This window comes from Microcaecilia unicolor, chromosome 1 (assembly GCF_901765095.1).
Source record: "Microcaecilia unicolor chromosome 1, aMicUni1.1, whole genome shotgun sequence".
Lineage (NCBI taxonomy): Eukaryota > Metazoa > Chordata > Amphibia > Gymnophiona > Siphonopidae > Microcaecilia > Microcaecilia unicolor.
In genome coordinates this window covers 147,436,397-147,460,932 of record NC_044031.1, presented here as the reverse complement: position 1 = coordinate 147,460,932, position 24,536 = coordinate 147,436,397, and the positions used below count along the sequence as shown (strand labels likewise).

Sequence of the window (24,536 nt, the reverse complement as noted above, 5' to 3'; positions counted from 1 at the left end):
ATCATGTATTAGACAATGATATGCACCTGCACTAACCTCTAACGCACATTAAAATAGCCAGCACTATGAAAATCTGTGCTAGCTGTTTAACATGCTAAGTGGGTGTGATGGGGACAGAGCAGAGGTGTGGCTGTTGGCGATAGCTGCATGTGGGATGAAACTGCACACTAGCTGCCATGACTGCCAACAGTGCAGTTGAATTTACCACTACCTCAAGAGGAGGTGGTAAGTGCAGCTGCACTATTCGCAGTTTGATAGCGTAGCTGCTGACAAATGAAGTGCCACAGGAGCACAACACCCTGGCCCCTTCATGCCTTCCCTGATGACAGATCTCCCACTGATTTCTCCCCCATGATAGATCCAACACTTGATCCCTCCTGGACACATCAACCCCATCAACAGTCAAAGCCCCTCTCCCAACAGAACAAGCACTTCCCTTCCAAAGCTGTACACTCCCCAACCCCCTCCCCCAGGATCTACCCAGGGATCTGCAGTGGTCAGGTCAGCAGTAATGAGCTGCTGTCCAACTGGCATCTGAATCCTAGCGGTAGACTCAGGGCATATTTTAGAAAGGCAACATAGGTGTCTATCCACCTTATAATTGAAAGAGAAAAACGCCTAGATTTCGACCCAAATCGGGAGATAGACGTTTATCTCACAAAAACGAATAAATCGGTATAATGGAAAGCCGATTTTGGACGTTTTCAACTGCACTCCATCGCGGAAGCGTACAAAGTTGACGGGGGCGTGTCGGAGGCGTGGCGAAGGTGGAACTGGGGCGTGGTTATCGGCCGAGGAGAGATGGGCGCCTTTCGCCGATAATGGAAAAAAAGTATACGTTTGTAGCTAGAATTTAGGGCACTTTTCCTGGACCCTGTTTTTTCACGAATAAGGCCCCAAAAAGTGCCCTAAATGACCAGATTACCACCAGGGGGAATTGGGGATGACCTCCCCTGACTCCCCCAGTGGTCACTAACCCCCTTCCACCACAAAAAAATGATGTTGCACAACTTTTTATTTTCACCCTCAAATGTCATACCCACCTCCCTGGCAGCAGTATGCAGGTCCCTGGAGCAGTTGTTAGGGGGTGCAGTGAACTTCAGGCAGGTGGACCAGGCCCATCCCCCCCCCCCCACCTGTTACAATTGTGCTGCTTAATGCTTAGTCGTCCAACCCCTCCCCCAAACCCACTGTACCCACATGTAGGTGCCCCCCTTCACCCCTTAGGGCTATAGTAATGGTGTAGACTTGTGGGCAGTGGGTTTTGAGGGGGATTTGGGGGGCTCAACACACAAGGGAAGGGTGCTATGCACCTGGGAGCTCTTTTACCTTTTTTTTTGTTTTTGAAAAAGTTCCCCCTAGGGTGCCCGGTTGGTGTCCTGGCATGTGAGGGGGACCAGTGCACTACGACTCCTGGCCCCTCCCACGAACAAATGCCTTGGATTTATTCATTTTTGAGCTGGGCGCTTTCATTTTCCATTATCACTGAAAAACAAAAACGCCCAGCTCACAAATTGTCGAATAAAACATGGACGTCTATTTTTTTCGAAAATACGGTTCGGTCCGCCCCTTCACGGACCCGTTCTCGGAGATAAACGCCCATGATGGAGATAGACGTTTTCGTTCAATTATGCCCCTCCACGTGCCTTCATAAATTAGGGATCTAGAACCAGACTCAACAGCATGCAAATGCTCACACAAACATTTACACCCACTCCAAAGTTGCTGTAAATGTGTGTATTTTTGTGACTGTAACACTAACCTTTAGAGTTTTGAGAAAGGACAAGAAGAGTAAATAACTATATCATTCTTCATCCTCCACATATGTCCATTTGTATGTACCTCCCTATCCATGGGTATGCATCCCTATTCATGGTAGTGACAGCAAGAGGTATACTATGCATCCTTTCCTAGGTTACACTAGCCCAATATGCATGAGTAACTTGGCATGATGCTATCAGGAGTGGGATACAAAATGACTGCACATGACTTATAATGTAGCATGGCTGCTGAGGATGCACTGTAGGTGATGCATTGATGGAAACCTTGTATATGTTACATGATGCCCCAGTATCCAGTTTCTCTGGCCTTGGTGCTCTCTGTTGATGTGCAGAAAGAGGTTGTAAGCTGAAAAGTTCATGACAGCCATGGTAGGGATTGAAAATTGTATGACGTGCCTATAGTGAGGTGTATGGCTAAGGTCCTGTGAATTTTCTCCATGGGCAAGATAGCTAAAGGACAGAGGCTAAAATGCAGGTGATGGTAGGATTTTTAAAATATGTTTTTCACATTCTATGCAGGCTGGCCTTGCATACCTGCAATCCCTCATGTATTGAGGTTTTCTAAGCCATTTCCTTGTTTATTTTCTCGCTATGTGTGAGCACTGGAATTTTCCTCATGGATTGCTATGGAACAAAGGCAAAAAAAGGTTTTTATAAAACTAGTAAATGAAGCACACTTGTTATGAAAATGTGGTGAGTTTGACGTTTGCCTTATGGTCTGTGTCCCACAAACGGATTTGGATAGGCTGGAGTAAGCTTTGAAGGCAACGCCAGTAGTTGGAACATAAGAACAGAGCCAGGCAGACTTGTATGGGTCCCAGAAACACCAAAGAAAGACCATGATCAAGTATATAATATCACATTCGTTGTTTATTTAATCTTGAACTGATAATGATTGTGACTGTTGAGCAGGCTGGATGGGCCATTTAGGTCTTTATCTGCCATCATTTACTATGTTACTTAGGTGTCCTTTTACCAAGCTGCAGGAAAAAGGGCCGTGTGGTAGCGGTGGGAGCCGTTTTTTCCATGTGCCAGGGTCTTTTTTACAGCAGTGGGTAAAAATCCCCCCCCCCCCCCCAAAAAAATGGCCACATGGTAAGATAAGTCTTACTGTGTGGCCCTGTGGTGGGGAGCACTTACTGCCACCCACTGAGGTGGTGGTAAAGGCTTCTGTGGTAACCCAGCAGTAACCAGGCAACACGTGGCAATGCCCTATTACCGCTGGGTTACTGCCATGCTAACTATTTTCAGGGTTTTTACTTTTTCCTCAGAAATGGTCTGTGCTCGACCCTGAACTACTGCCAGGTGACTGCGTTGGGCCAGCAGTAGTCCCGGAATAGCATATGGTAAGCCCGCGTTGGGTTTACAATTGTTTGTTTAGTTCAGTATCTAATGTTTAAAGGGGATAAACATAGTGACATGACATGTCAGAAAAGACATAGTAATGATCCTGTATACTGTAATTAGGCTAATGATGCATTCCATGAATCGAGGCTGAGCAGGCTTCAAATGCCTCAAAATGTTCATTATTGTTACATTCACTGCTATTTGATCATTTTTACTGCCCATACAAAAATGGGTACCTCTACTGAAAAGTCATTCACCTCAGCCTAATACTTATTAGGTGAATAGAGCCTTTTTGTATAATTCATAGCACAAAAACTAATATTATTCCAATTTTTGGACCTGACAAGACTATACCAGATAAGTCCTGCTTTACATATTCCGATGTTGATTTGCAATGTTTGTGGTTTGTATCACATTTTGCTTTCTAATTTTCATTGAAGCTGATTTTCACAAGTTTTCACCTGAGTGAGAAAACACAGGTCACATAGAGGGGCATAATCGAACGGGGGTGCCCATCTATAAGGGCGCCCATCTCCGGGGCCGGCCCCAGGAAGAGGCAGAGCCAACCGTATTATCGAACAAGATGAGCGTCCATCTTTCATTTCGATAATACGGTCGGGGCCAGCCAAATCTCAACATTTAGGTCAGCCTTAGAGATGGTCGACCTAAATGTTGAGATCGCAGGTCTTAGAGATGGCCGGCCTCGGTTTTCGCCATAATGGAAACCGAGGCCGGCCATCTCAAAACTGGCCAAATCCAAGCCATTTGGTCATGGGAGGAGCCAGCATTTGTAGTGCACTGGTCCCCCTCACATGCCAGGACACCAACCGGGCACCCTAGGGGGCACTGCAGTGGACTTTATTAATTGCTCCCAGGTACATAGCTCCCTTCCCTTGGGTACTGAGCCTCCCAAATCCCCCCCCCCCAAAACCCACTCCCCACAACTGTACACCACTACCATAGCCCTTATGGGTGAAGGGGGGCACCTACATGTGGGCTCACATTTACCACCACAAGTGTAACAGGTAGGGGGGGATGGGCCTGGGTCCGCCTACCTGAAGTGCACTGCACCCACTAAAACTGCTCCAGGGACCTGCATACTGCTGTCATGGAGCTGGGTATGACATTTCAGGCTGGCATAGAGGCTGGCAAAAAATGTTGTTGGTTTTTTTTGGATGGGAGGGGGTTGGTGACCACTGGGGGAGTACGAGGAGGTGATCCCCAATTCCCTCCGGTGGTCATCTGGTCAGTTCGGACACCTTTTTGAGGCTTGGTCCTGAAAATAAATGGACCAAGTAAAGTCAGCCAAATGTTCGTCAGGGCCGTCCTTCTTTCTTCCATTATCAGCCGAGGGCGCCTATGTGTTAACCATGCCCCCGCCCCACCTTCGCTATGCCTCCGACACGCCCCCTTAAACTTTCGCAGCTCCTATGATGGACTGCAGTTGAGGGCAGCCAAAATCGGCTTTCGATTATACCGATTTGGTCGCCATTAGGAGAAGGACGCCCATCTCCTGATTTGTGTCAGAAGATGGGTGCCCTTCTCCTTCGAAAATAAGCAGGTATAACCCCCCTGTTTACAAAGCCATGCGCTAATGCCGACACAACCCATTCACTTTGAATGGACTGTGTTGGCATTGCTGAGCAGCAGCTGCAAGTGCAGCTTTGTAAACAGGGGGGTAATATTCTTGAATCTTTCTTTTATTTCTAAACATGTTTTTTTGTTTATTTGCTGATTCCCATGAGTACATGTTGGTTTCAAAACGTATATATTGTTGATATTTATTTACAGATTTACTGCAGCAGTTCCAGCTTTTTCTTAGAAAATCCAGATGTGCAAAGTCGACCAGTAGAAAGCAATGAATTTTTTGCTGGCATCAAGGTATGCATGTAAAATTAAGTTGTACGTAAAACTATTAACAAAAATAGTTTCAACAATGAACCATTCCCAGACACCATTACTCTCCTTGGATGATTCCAGAGCAATTTAGGTATCTTTGATAATACATAGAAAGGGGCATTTTATAAAGAAGCAACTAGATAGAGTACTATTTGGGGCAATATGTGACCCTCCTTCTAAAGGGCATTACGTCATTAACACTCGGTTAGTGTATGAGAACAGGCTACCTCAGAAACCCAGCAAAGTGTTTTGCATTATTTTGCTTATTTGCATGTCATTGGTAGAAAGTGAGCATTCCTGTGGTGTCCACCTAGCGCATTACGATTAATGCATGCAAACTGAATAATGCAGAGTTAGCGTGGGAGCATCTAGTGCCTCCTAAATAGAAGGTTAAAAGCTCTCGCGTTAATATGTTGCAAGTGTCACACACTGATAAGAACATTAGCGCACATCCTGCAAATTAAAAAAAAACAAAAACCCTAAAAAGTGTTGTACTAAATCTGGGCTTAGCACACAGGAAGGATCTGTGGTAAAACACTTTAAGCCCAGATTTTATTGCACTTTTGTAGAAGAGCTCCTATATGAAGCTCGAGTTATAGAGAAAAGTAGTCACCTACCTGTCTTTAAAAATGCTAACATAAGTGACAGGTGTGAATATTTATACCACATAGGGTAGGGACAAATATTTGTGCCAATATTTAAGTATCCCCTCTAAAGACTCATACTGCTAACCTCAGCGTTCACACACACCAAAAACAATCTTAGTATGGCGAGATTTACACACCCACTTCTTCATCAGGAAGCGGTGAAAAATTCTTTTAAACAAATTCTTAATGTTTTAATGTATTCTTTTGAGTTCTTCTGTAGCATTATAACTACTAAATGAAACAGATTAAACTTGAAAACTTTAACAATCTAATACTTATCTTTTTCTTGTTCTTATCAGCCGGGGGATTTTTATTGCTGACGTGGAGGGGCATAATCGAACGGGGATGACCATCTCTAAGGGCGCCCATCTCTAAGGACGTCCCAGAAAAGGGGCGGGGAAACCGCTATTATCGAAACAAGATGGGCGTCCAACTTTCATTTCGATAATACGGTCTGGAATGCCCAAATCTTAACATTTAGGTCGACCTTAGAGATGGTCGACCTAAATGTTGAGATGGGCAACCTTAGAGATGGTCGTCCCCGGTTTTCGGCGATAATGGAAACCGAGGACGTCTATCTCAAAAACAACCAAATGCAAGCCATTTGGTCATGGGAGGAGCCAGCATTCGTACTGCACTGATCCCCCTGACATGCCAGGACACCAACCGAGCACCCTAGGGGGCACTGCAGTGGACTTCAGAAATTGCTCCCAGGTACATAGCTCCCTTACCTTCAACCCCACTCCCCACAACTGTACACCACTACCATAGCCCTAAGGGGTGAAGGGGGCACCTACATGTGGGTACAGTGGGTTTTGGGTGGGTTTTGAAGGGCTCACATTTACCAGCACAAGTGTAACAGGTAGGGGGGGGGGGGGAGATGGGCCTGGGTCCGCCTGCTTGATGTGCACTGCACCCACTAAAACTGCTCCAGGGACCTGCATACTGCTGTCATGGAGCTGGGTATGACATTTCAGGCTGGCATAGAGGCTGGCAAAAAATGTTGTTGGTTTTTTTTGGATGGGAGGGGGTTGGTGACCACTGGGGGAGTACGAGGAGGTGATCCTCGATTCCCTCCGGTGGTCATCTGGTCAGTTCGGACACCTTTTTGAGGCTTGGTCCTGAAAATAAATGGACCAAGTAAAGTCGGCCAAATGTTCGTCAGGGACGCCCTTCTTTTTTCCATTATCGGCCTAGGACGCCCATCTCTTAACCACGTCCCCGTCCCACCTTCACTACTCCTCCGACATGCCCCCGTGAACTTCGGTCGTCCCTGCAATGGACTGCAGTTGAGGACACCCAAAATCGGCTTTCGATTATGCCGATTTGGGCGACCCTGAGAGAAGGACGCCCATCTCTCGATTTGTGTCGGAAGATGGGCGCCCTTCTCTTTTGGAAATGCCCCTGATAGGCTATGTTTCGATTGCCAGCTGTATCAAGGCTTTGAGTTATGAAGTAAGCTAATTCCCTGAAAGAGTGGTGCTGATTAATGAGTATGTGCATAAATTATCATATTTTATGATTTATGTGTGTACTTGCACATTCCATCCATACACCGCCCAAACTCCATGTCATCATTTTAATGTGTGTACTTTTGAATTAGTTGGTATTGTATAAGAGGTGATTTATGCATGTATTTGACCACATGTAAATTACTAAATGGCTGTGTAAAGGACACACCCCCCTTAAAAATAATCATCACATTATGGATCTGTTTAAAAGTACAGGTCTTTCAAGGTAAGGAAATCAGCCTGTTTACTAGCCAGCTCTAGTAAAGCTCGCTATTTTGAGCGAGCACCAGGCCAGATTTTGCCGCATCCTGGAAAAATGGCCTTTTCTTAAGGGGATGGAAAATGGACATGAAGCAAAATAAAAAAAACAGTGCACATCCATTTTTGGCCTGAGACCTTACCGCTACCCATTGACTTAGCAGTAAGGTCTCATGCGCTACCCAGGTAGTAGGCATGCAGCGTATGTCCATTGCTGTTTACCACCGGGTAAGTGCCAAGTGGTAGAAGTACATAAGTAATGCCACACTGGGAAAGACCAAGGGTCCATCAAGCCCAGCATCCTGTCCACGACAGTGGCCAATCCAGGCCAAGGGCACCTGGCCAGCTTCCCAAACGTACAAACATTCTATACATGTTATTCATGGAATTGTGGATTTTTCCCAAGTCCATTTAGTAGTGGTTTATGGACTTGTCCTTTAGGAAACCGTCTAACCCCTTTTTAAACTCTGCTAAGCTAACCGCCTTCACCACGTTCTCCGGCAACGAATTCCAGAGTTTAATTAAGCGTTGGGTGAAGAAAACATTTCTACGATTTGTTTTAAATTTACTACACTGTAGTTTCATCGCATGCCCCCTAGTCCTGGTATTTTTGGAAAGCATGAACAGACGCTTCACATCCACCTGTTCCATTCCACTCATTATTTCATATACCTCTATCATGTCTCCCCTCAGCCGTCTCTTCTCCAAACAGAAAAGCCCTAGCCTCCTTAGTCTTTCTACCTTGTATTTTTGGCATGCGCTAAATTCAGAATTACCACCTGGGGCATGAAGTAACTGAGAGGTAATGCGGATTTGTCGCATTTATAGATGCACGTAGACCCTTTGTAAAAAGGCACCTGAATGAGCTGTGTCAGCATTGCCACATGGCAGCTGCTAGTGTGGCTTAGTAAACAAGGGGGCTAGTAATTCAGGGATTCTTAAACTTTTTTTGTTCCCACACCCCCTTCCTAAACTGCATATCCACTAATAACTACTGACAGCTATCCTGCTTATTTTTAAAGGAGATCGCCGGCCATCATCTGACACAAATCGGGAGATGGCCGGCCATCTCCTGAAGCCGGCGAAATTGGTATAATCGAAAGCCGATTTTGGCCAGTTTCAACTGCTTTTCGTTGCAGAGCCGGCCAAAGTTAAAGGGGGCGTTTCCACAGGGTATGGAAGGTGTGACGGGGGTGTGGTTATGAAATGGCCGGCTTCGGCTGATAATGGAAAAAGAAGGCCGGCACTGATGAGCACTTCGCCGGCTTCTGGCTGAATGGCCTTTATAGAATTATGCGTAATGCTGATTCCCGCATCCAACTTTGGGCACAAGAACTTACGCCTGCTGAAACCAGATATAAATCATGGTGCTAAGTTGGGCGTTCTATATCACTGTGCCCAAAAGTTTGGAATGTCCCTGACCCGCTGAGCCCTCCAACCCCCCCCCCCCAAACCCACTGTACCCACATGTAGGTGCCCCTTCATCCCTAAGGGCTATGGTAGTGGGTAGTGGGGTTTGGGGGGGATTTGGGGGGCTCAGCACACAAGGTAAGGGAGCTATGTACCTGGGATCAATTTGTGAAGCCCGGTTGGTGTCCTGGCATGTGAGGGGGACAAGTGCACTACAAATGCTGGCTCCTCCCACGACCAAATGCCTTGGATTTGGCCAGGTTTGAGATGGCCGCCATTAGTTTCCATTATCGGCAAAAAACAATGGCGGCTATCTATAATGCCGGCATCTCTAAGGGCAGGCCAAATGTTGAGATTTGGCCGGCCCTGACCGCATTATATAAACGAAAGATGGCCGGCCATCTTGATTCAATAATACAGTCGGGTACACCGCTTGATGGGGCCGGTGTTAGAGATGGCCGCCCTCATAGATGGCCGGCCCCGTTCGATTATGGCCCTCTAAGTTACTAGTGGTTAAAGATAGGCACCTTAAATAGCAGGGCTATCTTAACAGCTCAACTTTAGTGGTGAATATTGCCACTAAGGGCCTGATTCTATATATGGTGCCTAAAATTAATGCGTGCTAGGCAATTACACCTAAGTGTATTCTAAATACCGTGTGTAAATCTACGTGCGGTATTTAGAATATGCTTAGGTGTAGTTTATGCGACTGAATCTTCGCATGTCCATTTACGCCAACGAAAAGCTGGTGTAAATCCCTGCACATAGCTTTATGTGCACTAGCTCATATTTTATAACAGCAAACCATACCCCTTTTTCCTGTGCGCATTAGAATTTATGCGCAGTATATTACAGAATATGCTTAGCAATGTATGCGCGTAAATTCTAATTTTTGCCAATTAGTGCTTGTTATTGCTTGTTAAGAGCTGTTAACACTTAACAGCTTGTTAAAACAATCTATGTGAGTAGTTATAAAATATGCCTAGATTTATGCACAGAGCTGTGCGTAAATCTAGGCGCGCTATATAGAAGTCGGGGGTCAGCACTAATATTCAGTGCAAGATAACTGGCTATCTCACACTCCACTCCACTCCACTCCGTGGAATCTTAGCGGAGATTGGGTGGCGACGCCGGTAATTGGAAACAAAACGGGAGCTGGGCAGACTTCTACAGTCTACGCCCTGATCGTGACTGAATAGATATGGATGGGCTGGACTGTAAATTTTAAGGGGCTTCGATGTTAGCTTCAGAACTTAGTACAAGAACAGTACTGGGCAGACTTCTATAGTCTGTGCCCTGAGAAAGGCAAGGACAAATCAAACTCGGGTATACATATAAAGTATCACATACCATGTAAAATGAGTTTATCTTGTTGGGCAGACTGGATGGACCATACAGGTCTTTATCTGCAGTCATTTACTATGTTACTATGAATATTAGTGCTTAGGCAGCTAAGTACTATTTCACCAACCAGGAGCTGTTTATGACTGGTTAAATAGCGCTGAATATTAGCCAGTATGTTTATAAGTATTTGAAATACTGCTTATCCAAGCAGGTCAAAGTGGTTAACATAACAAATGCATATTAGAAAAAGAAAAAACCCTCCAGTAATAGATAGGACAGACCTTACCATTCATACCCTGCAAAAAGAATAAGAGCTTAAACAATCCTATTCACCCCCTAACACCCCAAATCACAATTTTTGTATGTTTCTTAGGATGGAATTTTGTACTAATTGTTTTATGTTTTTGTTTTTTTAGGTGAAACATGTATGTTTAAGAGGGCTGATATGTCTTGATATTTTTAAAATCAAGTTTTATCCCAGATGCATGCTATGTCGGGTTTCATTTGAGCACTATGGAGTCCTTCTGCTAAGTTGTGATAAGCACTAACGTGTGATCCAAAAAGGCCTTGCTGTGGGGTGCACTTCCCACGTACTAAAAATAGATCTTAGTTTTTAATGTTGGGGGTGGGTCTGAGGATGGAGAGTTGGCATATTCTGCGCTAATTGCCTAGCACAGCTACATTGCCACACGCTAACTGATTTGCATGTGATTACAGCGTGAGTCCTTACCACCTACAAAATAGGTGGCAGTAGGGGCTCACGCACTAATAGGCACCTGCTAATGGGAAAACTAGTGCATGGCCATTATTTCAAAAAATAGAAAAAGCGGCCATTTTACCCATTCAATAAAAATGACCTTACTGCATGGGAATGATCCGCATAAGCACGCGTTAAAGCCACTTTTTGGTAAAAGGTTCCTATATTTTTATTCTGACCATGACATGTCCCCTTAAAACCTCTGCATCTACAGTTGTGAACAGCTGCTTTCTAAATTTGCTGTTCAGAAGTAAGCCCAATGCTTGACGCATAAATCCTTGCTTCTCTGTGAGACACCTGAAATTTTATGGGAAAGGGAAATGGGACTTGATATACTGCCTTTCTGAGGTTTTTTGCAACTATATTCAAAGTGGTTTACATAGATTCAGGTACTTATTTTGTACCAGGGGCAATGGAGGGTTAAGTGACTTGCCCACAGTCACAAGGAGCTGCAGTGAGAATTGAACTCAGTTCCCCAGGATCAAAGTCCACTGCACTAACCACTAGGCTACTCCTTATGCACCTAAAATGAATGGATTTTTTTGCACCAAGTCTAGAAACAAAGAAACAGAGAAAAATAAAGGCAGATAAAGACCATCCCCTGAACTATATATATGACACTAAAAATTTCTCATGGATATTTGGGTGCGTCCCCAAATTTCACGCACAATTTAATTACTTAGGGGCCATTTTACTAAGCCATGTAAGCATCTACGTGAGCCAAACGTGCACCAAAATGGAATTACCACCCCTTAAAGAGCTAATCGGTGCTACTAATTGGGCACTAACAATTATTGGTACTGATTGCAATTTGCGATTACATGCACAACTTGGCACATGCTATTCTATAAAGATGTGTACATACATTTTGTAGCGCACAATAGAAAAGGGTGCATGGCTTTGGAAGGAACATGGGTGGGTCACGAGTGTTCACAAAGATATAGTATTTGGGGGATCTGCGCCTGTTAGGTGTGAAGATTCACTATAGGTTTGAGCTGGCGTAACTCCTCATGCCTAAAAGTTCAGCATGGACCAGATTTATGCACTAATCTTTAAACAGCGCCCAACTCGGAGCGCCATTTATAGAGAAACATTCAGCACTGATTTTGCAGCCACTGTTAACAGTGGTCTAGTTTGCTTACATATGGCATTTGGGTACCTATGGCGGTGTCTGTGCTACACCTGCCCAGGCACCTGTACCATATTAGATGAACTTATTGAGCACCTGTATTTTGTAGTACCATAGATGGGGACCTGCCCCCAAGTGACTGCCACAGAGATGAGTGAGACATGGAAAGGGAGCCAATGTCATGTGCATTTGACAGTGCAGTGTTACTGACCTGCCTCTGCCTCCAGCTGGCATCTCACTCCCTGTAGGTAGTCCTCCTTGTGGTGCCGCTGGTGCCAGCTCATTTTTCCTCAGATCTTCCATCTGTATGGAGACAAGTGGTGGGAAGGGAGAGGGAGGTTGAGTGGCAGGTACATGACAGATATTTCACAATGCTACCTAGCTATTCGCATTGGGGACTGACATAACAGTGTTGCATGATTCCTGCTGCCTCCACCTCCATAAGCCATGTTGTAGATTGTCACGCTGATGTCTGTATATGTACCTCATGATGTAGGGGATGAGGCTGCTATGGTGGCTGCTGTGATCTTATTTCTAGTTCAGGACATCTATAGCAATGGCAATCTAACCCTCTGACATGAACACGCTGCCCTCCTAATGGATCATTACAGATACTTGAGACTTGGTGCTGTGCAGCTGTTGAGGTAGCCCAGTGATTATTCAGGGGTGGTTGATTCAAATACCACCCATGGTAACTGTCACCTCCATTGCCACAGATACAGGAGGCATGTAAACAGTGGTTTCTTGTACTGAGGTCATAGCTTACTGATGCAATCTTACTGTGCTTGCACTTACCTCTCTAGTGAGGAGGCCTGCTGATTATAGGAGGTAGTGAGCTTTTTCCAGGCCCTTCTGTATTTATTATAGCTCCTCCTCCATGCCCTGGGATGATAAAGAGATTGCAGGGCCTGGGCAGGATGCTGCTGGCCAGCAAAAGGGTGTCATGGTCTGAAACATTTGGCTGCCTTCTTCCTGTTGCCATTTTGCTGTGTCCCCACGTGCATGATGTCATCACGCATTACGCTCTGGCATTGGCGTTGATTTCCATGTGGAATTATTTGCAAGAAAATTTCTGCACCGATGGATCAGCATGCAGGTTTTTTGGTGCAGCAATCAGCACTAAGCACGGTTCTATAAAGCACGTTCAACTTGGACTGCCCTTTATAGAATCACACTAAGCGCTCATGTTTTAGAATTGGGTCACATATGGCTTATCTAGTCTGTCCATTCATGCCATCTACTATCCATTCCTTTCCCTTAGAGATTCTATGTACATATCCCAGGTTTTCTTGAATTCAGATACTGTTTTTGTCTCCACCATCTCCTCCGGGAGGTCATTCCACAATTTTGAGTCTATCCCTTCAACCTTGTACTATTAGACTAGCAATGGAGAAATTGCCAGTTAATTGAAACCACATTTTGTATTGTTGCCTTGGTTCAGAATATATGGACTGCTAATGTATAAATATTGTTTTGTATCTGCTTATTCTTTCATGTACCAGCTGTATTCTGAAGCGCTGACGATATCAGAGGATGGGAAGGAACACATACTTACAATTGAGAGCACAGTGCCCATTCCTTGCTCAGAGGTCAGCCAATTTGACCACGAGTGCAAAATCTCACTAAAATTACACACAGTGGATCAAGGTACATTGGTAATAAACACAAAAGAGTAAACAACACAACCTTAATTCTACTTTGCATGGGTACGTTTTGCATGTGTAAGCAAAATTGTTCTGGGTGGATTTCCGTAAACAGGTCATTCTTTCTTTGTTTTTGTTTTTTTTTAATCATATACGTGCTTCTCTGAGTCCACAAAAGTGACAAGACTCTGATGGACTTGGTAATGTGGTGTTGGGGCGCTGCATACACTGATTGATTGTAACATATTCTCATGCCATTTTCCTTTATTAGCCGCTCAACCAAAATGAGCAACAGATTTTGAGGGATTTTAATGAAAGCAAATCCTTATTTGAAATATATCATGCAGCTCTTTGTGCTTTAGTCATGATATCATGTTTAGTTATTCATTATTGGGTCAATTTCAGAAGCCTTTCTGCAGCTACGGTGGTTATTTTAGACATATATGTAACAAATCCCAATTTTAGAAAGCCAGGATATATGCAAAGGAATGCGGTCAGAAGAGGAATGCACATTTAAATCTCCTGACCTCAACATTAGGATTTACACATGATGCTGGGGATGTCCAGATTATAGAGTTGCACATAGCTTATAGAGTGCAGCACTCCACTGTAGAGGCTAAGGGATGTTACCCCCTTAATCACCTGGTAGTTTTTGTCCCCATTGAAAGCAATACTAGCAAATGTTATTAGGAGCTGTGACAGATTGGGGAGATAAAGATATGTAAATTTCTAAAATGGCAGCCTTAGACTTGTATGTGCCGGCACAAAGATGTATATGTTGCTGTGTTGACCTCATTGATATTGTAGACATTGATGCTTATAAAATTGATGCTTCCACTACACGAAACAGTTGCATAAACATCCATTCCTGGAGGTATTTTTAAACAGGGCCACATCAGCAGATCTTGTTCTAAAATACTAGCCGAACTGGACACGTTCTGACCTAGATAGCTCAAATCCTATTTCTATATTCTAAAATGAGGCTTTAAGAGGTGAATTCTATATATGGCACTGAAAAAAGCACTTAAAGTTAGACGTGGCTTATAGAATAGCGCTTATGTTTAGGAATCACACCTACCTTTAGACGTGGTCATTTATTCTATAACTAGTATAAAAGGCCCGATTCGGTAGGCAATGAAACGGGCGCTAGCAAGGTAATCCCACCCCCCCGCAGCGTCCTTCCTGTCTCCCCTGCCCCCCCTGCAGCCACCCATCTGGTCTCAAGACCCCCTCCCCACCAACCCTCCTCTGCCCCTGCAGCAACGCATGTGCAGCGGCCCTCCTCTCTCCCCTGCTCCCCCTGCAGCCACCCATGTCCAGCAACCCTCCTCTCCCCCTGCAGCTACGTATGTCCAGCGACCCTCCTCTCCCCCTGCAGCTATGTATGTCCAGCGACCCTCCTCTCCTTTCCCCCTGCCCCCCCTGCAGCCACCCCTGTCCAACAACCCTCCTCTCCTTTCCCCTTGCCCCCCCTGTAGCCACCCATGTCCAGTGATCCACCTCTCTCCCCTGCCCCCCTGCAGCCACCCATGTCCAGTGACCCTCCTCTCCCTCTGCCCCCCCTGCAGCATCCCTTCTGTCTCCCCTTCAGCCACCCATCTGGTCTCAGGACCCCCTCCCCACCTCCCTCTTCCCTGCCCCCCTGCAGCCATCCAAGTCCAGCGACCCTGCAGCCACCCATGTCCAGTGACCCTCCCCTCCCCCCTCGGCGCATCACCCAAACCCCTACCCCCCCAGCGCATCACCCAAGCCCCTACCCCCCCCTAGGGCACATCAACCCCCTCACCACCCGCAGCCGCCAATACTAACGCTGTCCGGCCGCTGCTGTGTCTCCTGTTGATAGTGGGGATGGGACGACTTTCCTATGAAGAGAGGCTGAGAAGGCTAGGGCTTTTCAGCTTGGAGAAGAGACGGCTGAGGGGAGATATGATAGAAGTGTATAAAATAATGAGTGGAATGGATCGGGTGGATGTGAAGCGACTGTTCACGCTATCCAAAAATACTAGGACTAGAGGGCATGAGTTGAAGCTACAGTGTGGTAAATTTAAAACGAATCGGAGAAAATTTTTCTTCACCCAACGTGTAATTAGACTCTGGAATTCATTGCCGGAGAACGTGGTACGGGCGGTTAGCTTGACGGAGTTTAAAAAGGGGTTAGATAGATTCCTAAAGGACAAGTCCATAGACCGCTATTAAATGGACTGGAAAAATTCCTCATTTTTAGGTATAACTTGTCTGGAATGTTTTTATGTTTGGGGAGCGTGCCAGGTGCCCTTGACCTGGATTGGCCACTGTCGGTGACAGGATGCTGGGCTAGATGGACCTTTGGTCTTTCCCAGTATGGCACTACTTATGTACTTATGTACTTATGAGCAGCAGCGGCCGGTACAAAAAGAAAAAAGCCAAAAAAAAGATTTTAAACCTGAAAAATGGCATTGGCTGTCATCTCTGCAGCCGCTCCTCCTCTCCCCTCTGACGTCGCTGCGCTCCTCCGGGGTGTTCCTGCAGGGGCAGTGACATGGAGGAGAGAGGAGGAGCGGCTGCAGTGACGACAGCCAATGCCAGATGGCTGTCTACGGAGCTGCGTTTCAGGTTAAAAATCTTTTTTTGGCTTTTTTCTTTTTGTACCGGCCGCTGCTGCTCCACAGGAGAAGCAGCAGCGGCCGGACAGCGTTAGTATTGGCGGCTGCGGGTGGCGAGGGGGTTGATGTGCCTGAGGGGGGTAGGGGCTTTGGTGATGGCGCTAGGGGGAGGGTCTTGGGTGATGCATCGAGGGGGGGTAGGGGCTTGGGTGCTGCGCTGGGGTGGAGGGGCTTGGGTGTTGCGCTGAGGAGGGGGGCACTGAGAGCTGATTGGTTGGCAGGGGGAGGAGTAGGGAAACACGCTGCCTGGTTCGCGGTTTTGCAGGGCAGGGGCTTGGGTGTTGCGCCGAGGGGGGGCACTGACAGCTGTTTCCCAGGCAGGGGGAAGAGTAGGGAAACACGCGGAGCGTGTTTCCCTACTCCTCCCCTTGCCTTGGAATCAGCTGTCAGTGACATCACTGACGTCAGTGCATTCTAAACTGCCTAGCAGACCACCTCCGAGGGCGCCACAGTACCAGGCACATTAGAATGTTGGAGGTGAGAATTATTATATAGGATAACAAGTGTAAATGTTAGGAATGCTCATGACCCACCCATTTCTGCACTTCTTCTTTTTTTTTTTTTTTTACCCATGTATAAAATTTAGGCATGGACCCCACACCTAAATTTGCACATGTAAATTCCAATTAAATCTAGCTAGCGCCAATAATTGCTTGTTAAAAAGTCAATTATTGGTGCTAATTATCTCATTATTCAATTATATTGTGCGCACAATTTTTGGTGACTTTTATCTAAGCCGCCTATCTGTGAATTTTCAGTGGCACTATCCAGCACTATCCAGTAAGTGTCAGGACACAGCAAGGGTGTTTCATCCAGCTGTATGGAAAGCTGAATATTGTGAAATCTGTATAGTTGCTGGCGATTAGACTCTCCCCACATATTCAGCAATGCCAACTATCCATATTGCAGCATTGCCCCTCTAATTCTATAAAAGTCGCCAAAAATTGCACGCACAAATTGGGCATGTACTCAATTAGTGCACACAATGTAATTGAATAGCAAGCTAATTAGTGCCAATAATAAGTTTTTAAACAAGCAATTATTGAGACTAATTAGATTTAATTGGAATATATGTGCAAGTAAAAAAAAGGGGTGTGGAACTAGGAGAGTAATGGGCAGAACAGGGATGTTCCTAGGATTTGCACTGCACTTACAAAACTGCTTGGGTGACTGCCAGGTACGATGACCCTTTCAACTAAACCATTTGACTTCTTTATTTCCCTACCATTGGACCTTATCAATGGCCCCAAATCCTGCAATGCAGGTCACCTGTTAATAGAGGGAGGACAGGTAGGCGCTTCAGGAAGGCAAGTGTTTTACCATCATGCTTCCCAGAAGTTTGTTCTGGCTTCTTTGATTGGAACCCAGTTAGAACTGTTGAGGTGTTAGCAGGCTACAAGCCTGGAGGTGATGTAATGTAACTCCCTACCTGATTCCTTGGGGCCACTCCTATATACCCCTTCACCAACTCACATTATCAAGCTTCCTTCTGTTCATTATTTGAAATTAAACAGTGCTCTCTGGCCAAATCAATGCTGCTTACCTACTCTAAGCCCACCCACCTCCATCCTATCTCATTCCAACCCGCTCACCCACCTGAGTTATACCAACCCAGTTGGAGGGTGTCTAACAACTTGACCTCTAGATATCTTTTGGCCTTCAGGACAAGCCTTTCGGCTGTCCATTTCTGGTGATTATAATTGTACTTATGCAACTGAGTGTAGATAGTTTTATTCTTCACTACATTAACTGTCTTGCTCTAAGTCATAGTAACATAGTAGATGATGGTAGAAAAAGACCTGCACGGTCCATCCAGTCTGCCCAACAAGATAAACTCATATGTGCTACTTTTTGTGTATACCCTACCTTAATTTGTACCTGTCCTCTTCAGGGCACAGACCGTATAAGTCTGCCCAGCATTATCCCCGCCTCCCAACCACCAGCCCCGCCTCCCACCACCAGCTCTGGTACAGACCGTATAAGTCTGCCCAGCATTTTCCCCGCCTCTCAACCACCAACCCCGGCACAGATCGTATAAGTCTGCCCAGCACTATCCCCACCTCCCAACCACCAGCCCCGCCTCCCACCACCAGCCCCGCCTCCCACCACTGGCTCTTCCTTATCAGTTTCCAGTTCTTGTTCTCTGAAATAATAAGTAGCTAGTGAACTTCTGAACCTCCAAATACATGATAGTTGTTTTCAACAAACTTGGCCCTTCTTCCATTTTTTTTAGAAGTGCTTTCTTTTTCTCCACTCTAATGGGTCTGTTCTATTACAGATTTTTGTATCACTTTCACACAAGCTTATTTTCCCCTCAAGTCCCTCTGCAATACCTAGCTAACTTGGCTGAAGACACTGATAGAAGAACAAGTTAAATGTTGTATATTGCTTGTGTAAATGCTTTGCTTTTATTGCATAACATAGGACAGGGATAGTCTGTTTCATTCTCTGAAAATGACAACCATTTTAAATTTGACTTTTCACTGTGCTATGTTTTTTTTCTCAATAAAATAGGTGACAAGCAACTACACTTAAATTTGGCACTTTCTTCTTGTCACGTGGATCTGCTCAGTGCACCCTGCCATAATGAAACCTGCAGTCGAGCTGTTCTTTATTTCACTGCTGTCACAGATTTCACAAGGGATGGAGACAGAGTTACCACTATTATGACTGACCCCATTGTTAGTGACTCTTTCCTGTGGAATGGCTACAACCCAAAGGGCATACAGGTTGACAGCGCTCATAAAATACTGTACTTTTTCTGTACATTGCTAAGAGTCGATATTCAAGTCAGTTGTTGATATTCAGCAAACTTAACGGCACAGTACCACTGAATATCATCCTTGAGCCACTCATAGCCCGGAATTGAATGTTCAAGTCTAACTCAGTCCATGGCTGTCAGCAGTTTTAAAACTGCTGACCATGATGAGATGATTTTTACCCAGTTACTCTCTATCTTCTCCTTTTGACTCTCAGCTCAGTCAGAACTGGCTCTCCTATGGATTTTGGTGTCATAAACCTTCATTTGTAATTACCCAGATTGTTTCCTTCTGTTTTATATCACCTTCTAAATCACTCATCTCAGGGACTACAGAGCGTGGTTCTATCTGGAATACCATAATATGGAAACAAACCAAGCAGGCACCATAATACAAGAAAAACCAGTAGAGTGGTTGTATACCTAATGGAAACACTCTCCAGAAGATGGCAGCGTGCTCACTGTGGACTATCTTCTGGAGAGGGTTTCCATTAGGTATACAATCACTCTGCTGGTTTTTCTTGTATTACATTGCCTTTTCTAAAGGTTTTTGCTGCCCCTGATGCAGCCCTTATGTAGACGAAACATGGCCTGTGCTGGGCATTATTTTAGTTTGTGTTTTCATTAATAAAGATCTGTTTATGTTTCCCATTGATCTGCTTGGTTTGTTTCCACGTTGGAGTTTGCAGATCAGTTGCCCTGTTTTTTTCTGCTACCATAATGTGGACCTTAAACTGCATGTGGCATAAATGGCACCCAAAGTTTGGCGCTGGGATGATCCATGCTAAGATAGTTCTGAAAAGGGCACTTTGCTCTGAACAACCTTTATAGAATACCAGCTTAACATACATTTCATGCCTAACTTTAGGCAGAAGCATTTATGCGTGCTAAAAGCTGGTGTAAATGCTCAGACCCAATTAATGGCAGATTGATGTACAAATGCAGATATTCTATAATATCACATCTACATTTTGGGAACATCCCTGACCCACCCATGCCCCTTCCTTGGTCATGTCCCCTTTTGAGTTGCATGTTATGAAATTTAGGTACACATGTTATAGAATAGCACATAGGGCAGATCTCCACGTAACTCCTAATTACTGCCAATTAAGTGCTTGTTAACATCAATAATTGATGCCTAATTGGCTAATTCATTTACACACGCACCTGGGATCCTTGCTCATATTTGCATGCCCAAGTTTGGGCAATTTATGCAGAATCCGGTGGTGTGTGTCTCCATTGTGTGATGCTGGGATCCCCCTCCCCTGGCATTTGTGCATGAGAATTAAACCTAATTTGGCATGGTTATATATGTTTTATTGTTTTCTACCCTGGACAAGGGTGGATTATAAATAATACATCTAATCTAATGTCTATATGCACCACTGCTGCTCAGCTGCTGAACCAGCTTAACATACTGTACTTTTCTGAAGCTTGGAGGATGAAGTGTTTGGGGGGAAAGTCTGTTTAGTTACATTGATTGAATGAAAAACCCAAACATTTTATTTTGAAAACAGTGGGGTCAATATCATGAAAGCAGTGCCTACATGGGACAGTTCAAGAAGTGGAAGCTGTTCCATATTCAAATTCATAGACTGTAACACTTAGGGGGGGGGGTCTTTTACTAAGGTGCGCTAATGTTTTTAGCTTGCACTAAAAATCAGCTGTCACTAAACACTGAGACGCCCATAGGAATATATGGGATGTCTTAGCGTTTAGCACCAGCTGATTTTTAGTGTTTGCTAAAAATGCTAGCACACCTTAGTAAAAGATAATTTAAAACTTGCATAATATTGAATTCCTGCAAAAACTATTAGCAAACTGTTAAACATAGCAGCTTCCTGATGTCTACTGGCTTACGTTTGTAAGCTTAATAATATAAATATTTTCAGATCACCTTTCTCTGATACACTTGTGCACTGCAGTAGTTATTCATATTTAGCACAATAAACAGAAATGTATTACAGTGGTTGTACATGAATGAGTGGTCACAATATATGAAAGTAGAATACCTATGAAAAGAAAACTTGCTGTTGTATTTTGGGGGAAGCATATACCAGGAATTCTGTCTTATCACTTTGGCATTCTGCTGGGTCCTGGCTTGCTTGCAGTTTGTTAGCTAAAGACTGATATTATCCAATAGAATAATGAGGAAGATTAACACAGATTCTAGAGAATCATTCAGATTCTGATACATGCATTAAACTTAGTTTTATGTTTCCAGAAAATAGCGTTAACCATTTGAAAATCCAAGATGATGGCTATCTTGTAACATTTTAAGCAATCTTAGTAATTTTATTGTCATAATTATTTAGCAGTTTTGTTTTATAATCATAATATACATTTGATACATTCCCCCAAAGTCTATATATGGCGCCTTAAGTGCTAATTTGACCACATGGCCAAATTGCACACACTACTTAATTGATTAACAAGCCAATCAGCTCTGATAATTGGTACTTAACAAACAATTAGCGGTACTAATTGACTTGAATTAGAATTAACATGCACAACTTTCTAGGCATATTCTATAACACGGTGCATATAAATTCTAATGTGTGCAATCAAAAAGGGGGTTATGGCCATGGGCATGGAATGGGCGGGATGTGGGCATTTAAAAAAACTATGTGCACTATTATAGAATACACCCGATCTGTGCCTAACTTAGGCGCAGGTATTTAGACATGGTTTTAGGTGGCATAAAGAGGTGCACCTACATTTTAGTCATAAGAATGGTGCGTGAGCATATTCTATAATCTACGTGTAACTTTAGGCGTACTTTATAGGATCACACCAACCACATAGTTTTTTGGTGCTGATTTTTAAGGTGCCATATATAGAATTTCCCCCATTGTGTATATTTATTATATATGCATATATTATTATATTTAGATTCACTGGCTATTAATATTGATAGTTATATGATTTAACATTGTATAACATATTTGTAAGTTTTTTATCAAGCTGAACTTTGTCATTTTTCATTTCAGGGTAACCTGCCAACCAGGTAAACCAACTTCTGTAAAATGACTGCCCCCTGGAACTTCCAAACGGCAAACTGACTAGACAAAATGTTGCCTTTGTCAATATAATAAGGATGAAGCTCTCAGTTTGCTGCCAACTTGGAAGTAATCAATTTTGGAAAAGCAAATGTCCTCTTTCATGCCGTCCATATTCTACCCAGGATACTGGACTCAAGAATGTGGTGATCTAGAACACACAATGAGAAGACACAACATAAAAATATTATCAAAACCGTAACTGCTGTTCAGAAAAATGAAGTTAAAAAAGGCTTCTAAAATATCATCTGGAGCAAGCACACTGAAGGCAATCCCAAGCAAAATCAATGGTAGTAACAATTGACAATCAAAGTCACCTCAAGTTTTTATTTGTAAGAAAGAAGCTTGCCCGTATTTGTGTTGAACAGTGACGATAAAATCACTGTGACATGGTACTTTGGGGGTAATTTCATAACTATTTACAATAGTGAGAAGTACAAGGTCCTTTTCATTCTGCAAAATTTATCTGGAGCACTCTAGCAAATTATTTTTTTAAAGCACTTATGTGCATACATGTTTTTGAATATTTGCCTTTAAATATAGACATGACGACACTGAGATTGACGCAATGATTACATCATCTGTCACAATGGAATCATTCATGTGAGCTTTGAGTATGACCAGAAATGACAAACACGTCAAATTACAGCATGCAGTGTCTAAAAACGATTGAAGGTAGCGTAACATACATGTTATGATAATGATTTAACAATTTAACGGCAGTATCAATACATTTAATACACAGTATAAGAGACATAACATTGAAAGCCTGCAATTACTTGAGTTAAATTACTTCTAGTACCTAGTACATTTTCACTGTGCCTGTACATTATTTGATGCGCTGCTATTTATACTACACACATTAACTTCCCATTTTCCTCAAGGACATGAAGAGGCAATCCTGTAACAGGACACCTGGTGGGAACCTATTCTATGAAGGAACATAGGTATACTCTTCTTTACAGAATACTAGCATATCCAGTTAAATTTGTGCCTAAAAATTAGGCATGGGCACTTACACCAGCTATAGACTTGTCCCCAGATTCTATATATGGCATCCAAATTTGGATGCCGAAATTTGCGTGCAGATCAAAGATGCACATTCAAATTAATTAGCCAACAAGCCATTAACGGGCAATAAATTGATGTTAACAATTATTGCAGTTAATTGGCAGCAATTAGATTTTGTGCTTGCATCTTCCATGTGCGCTATTCTCTAACCCCACATGCCTAAATCCCTTATTGCCAAACTCAAAAGGGGACATGGTCAGGGGTAAAGTAAGGGCATTCCAAAAACTTGTGCATGAGAGTTATAGAAGGGCAAAATGCATCATCTTGTAGACTGTGGCTAACAAGTGGAGCGAAGGAGGACTGCCGTTTCCTATTCCATGAATATGAGAGGGACAACCTTTTGAGAATATTTTCAAGTTTCCATGGACTCAAGTTTCCAGCTAAATACCTGGTGGATTTCCTTGTGATGTGGGGGAACCGGGGGGCTATATATATATAAAGGTTGACCTAAATTTCTTGATGAGGGAATTGTGGCAGAGTTTTAGGTAACAGTTTGTTTCTCAGTTTGGTGAGTGGTGTTTGCAATTGGGAGATTATCAGGTTGAAAGGGGTTTTTCATATTCATCCGGTTTTCTCATCTATGATGAGTTTTTATGGTTGATGTTTTTTTTCTCTTTTCCTCCTGAAAGGAACCTATGATAGTAATGGATTCCATATATTATAGGGATAGATCTTAATACACAAGTATTTCCCTATTTGGAGATTTGAGGTTCCTATTTGAGTAATTTAGTTATATTGATTCCTGTGTTGGAATCTTTAAGTATACTCCCAAAAACACCCGCAAACTGATTTTGATATTTTCAAACTTCTTAGAGGGGAGTTATAGAATACTGCCATTCTCTCACCTAAAATGGCAAGAGTTGATCACTGGCATGCACACCAGGTTTCAGCTGGTATAAATACCGGCACCCAAATTAGGGTGCAGAAATAGGTTCTAAGCGCTATTCTATAAAGAGTGCTCAACTCATAGTGCTCTGTATGGAATAGTGCTGCACCCCCATTTTTTCTGGTGCCCAAATTTGGGCACCATTTATTGAATCTGGCCCCAGGTGTCAAACAGATAGTACCTTTTAAATGTGTGGCCCCTTGCAAGCATACACTATTTTATTTATTTATTTTTGTTACATTTGTACCCCATGCTTTCCCACTCATGGCAGGCTCAATGCAGCTTACATGGGGCAATGGAGGGTTAAGTGACTTGCCCAGAGTCACAAGGAGCTGCCTGTGCCTGAAGAGGGACTCAAACGCAGTTCCCCAGGACCAAAGTCCACCACCCTAAC

At 43.8% G+C, this 24,536-nt stretch overlaps 1 protein-coding gene across 1 annotated transcript in view; it reads left to right on the top strand.

Moving 5' to 3' along the window:
• Positions 1 to 24,536, top strand: part of VWDE (von Willebrand factor D and EGF domains) — a 135,766-nt gene that overhangs the window by 18,525 nt on the left and 92,705 nt on the right. The window contains 3 exon segments of the mRNA XM_030201168.1: positions 4,920 to 5,009; positions 13,586 to 13,730; positions 18,883 to 19,097. Coding sequence (XP_030057028.1) covers positions 4,920 to 5,009; positions 13,586 to 13,730; positions 18,883 to 19,097 — 450 coding nt within the window.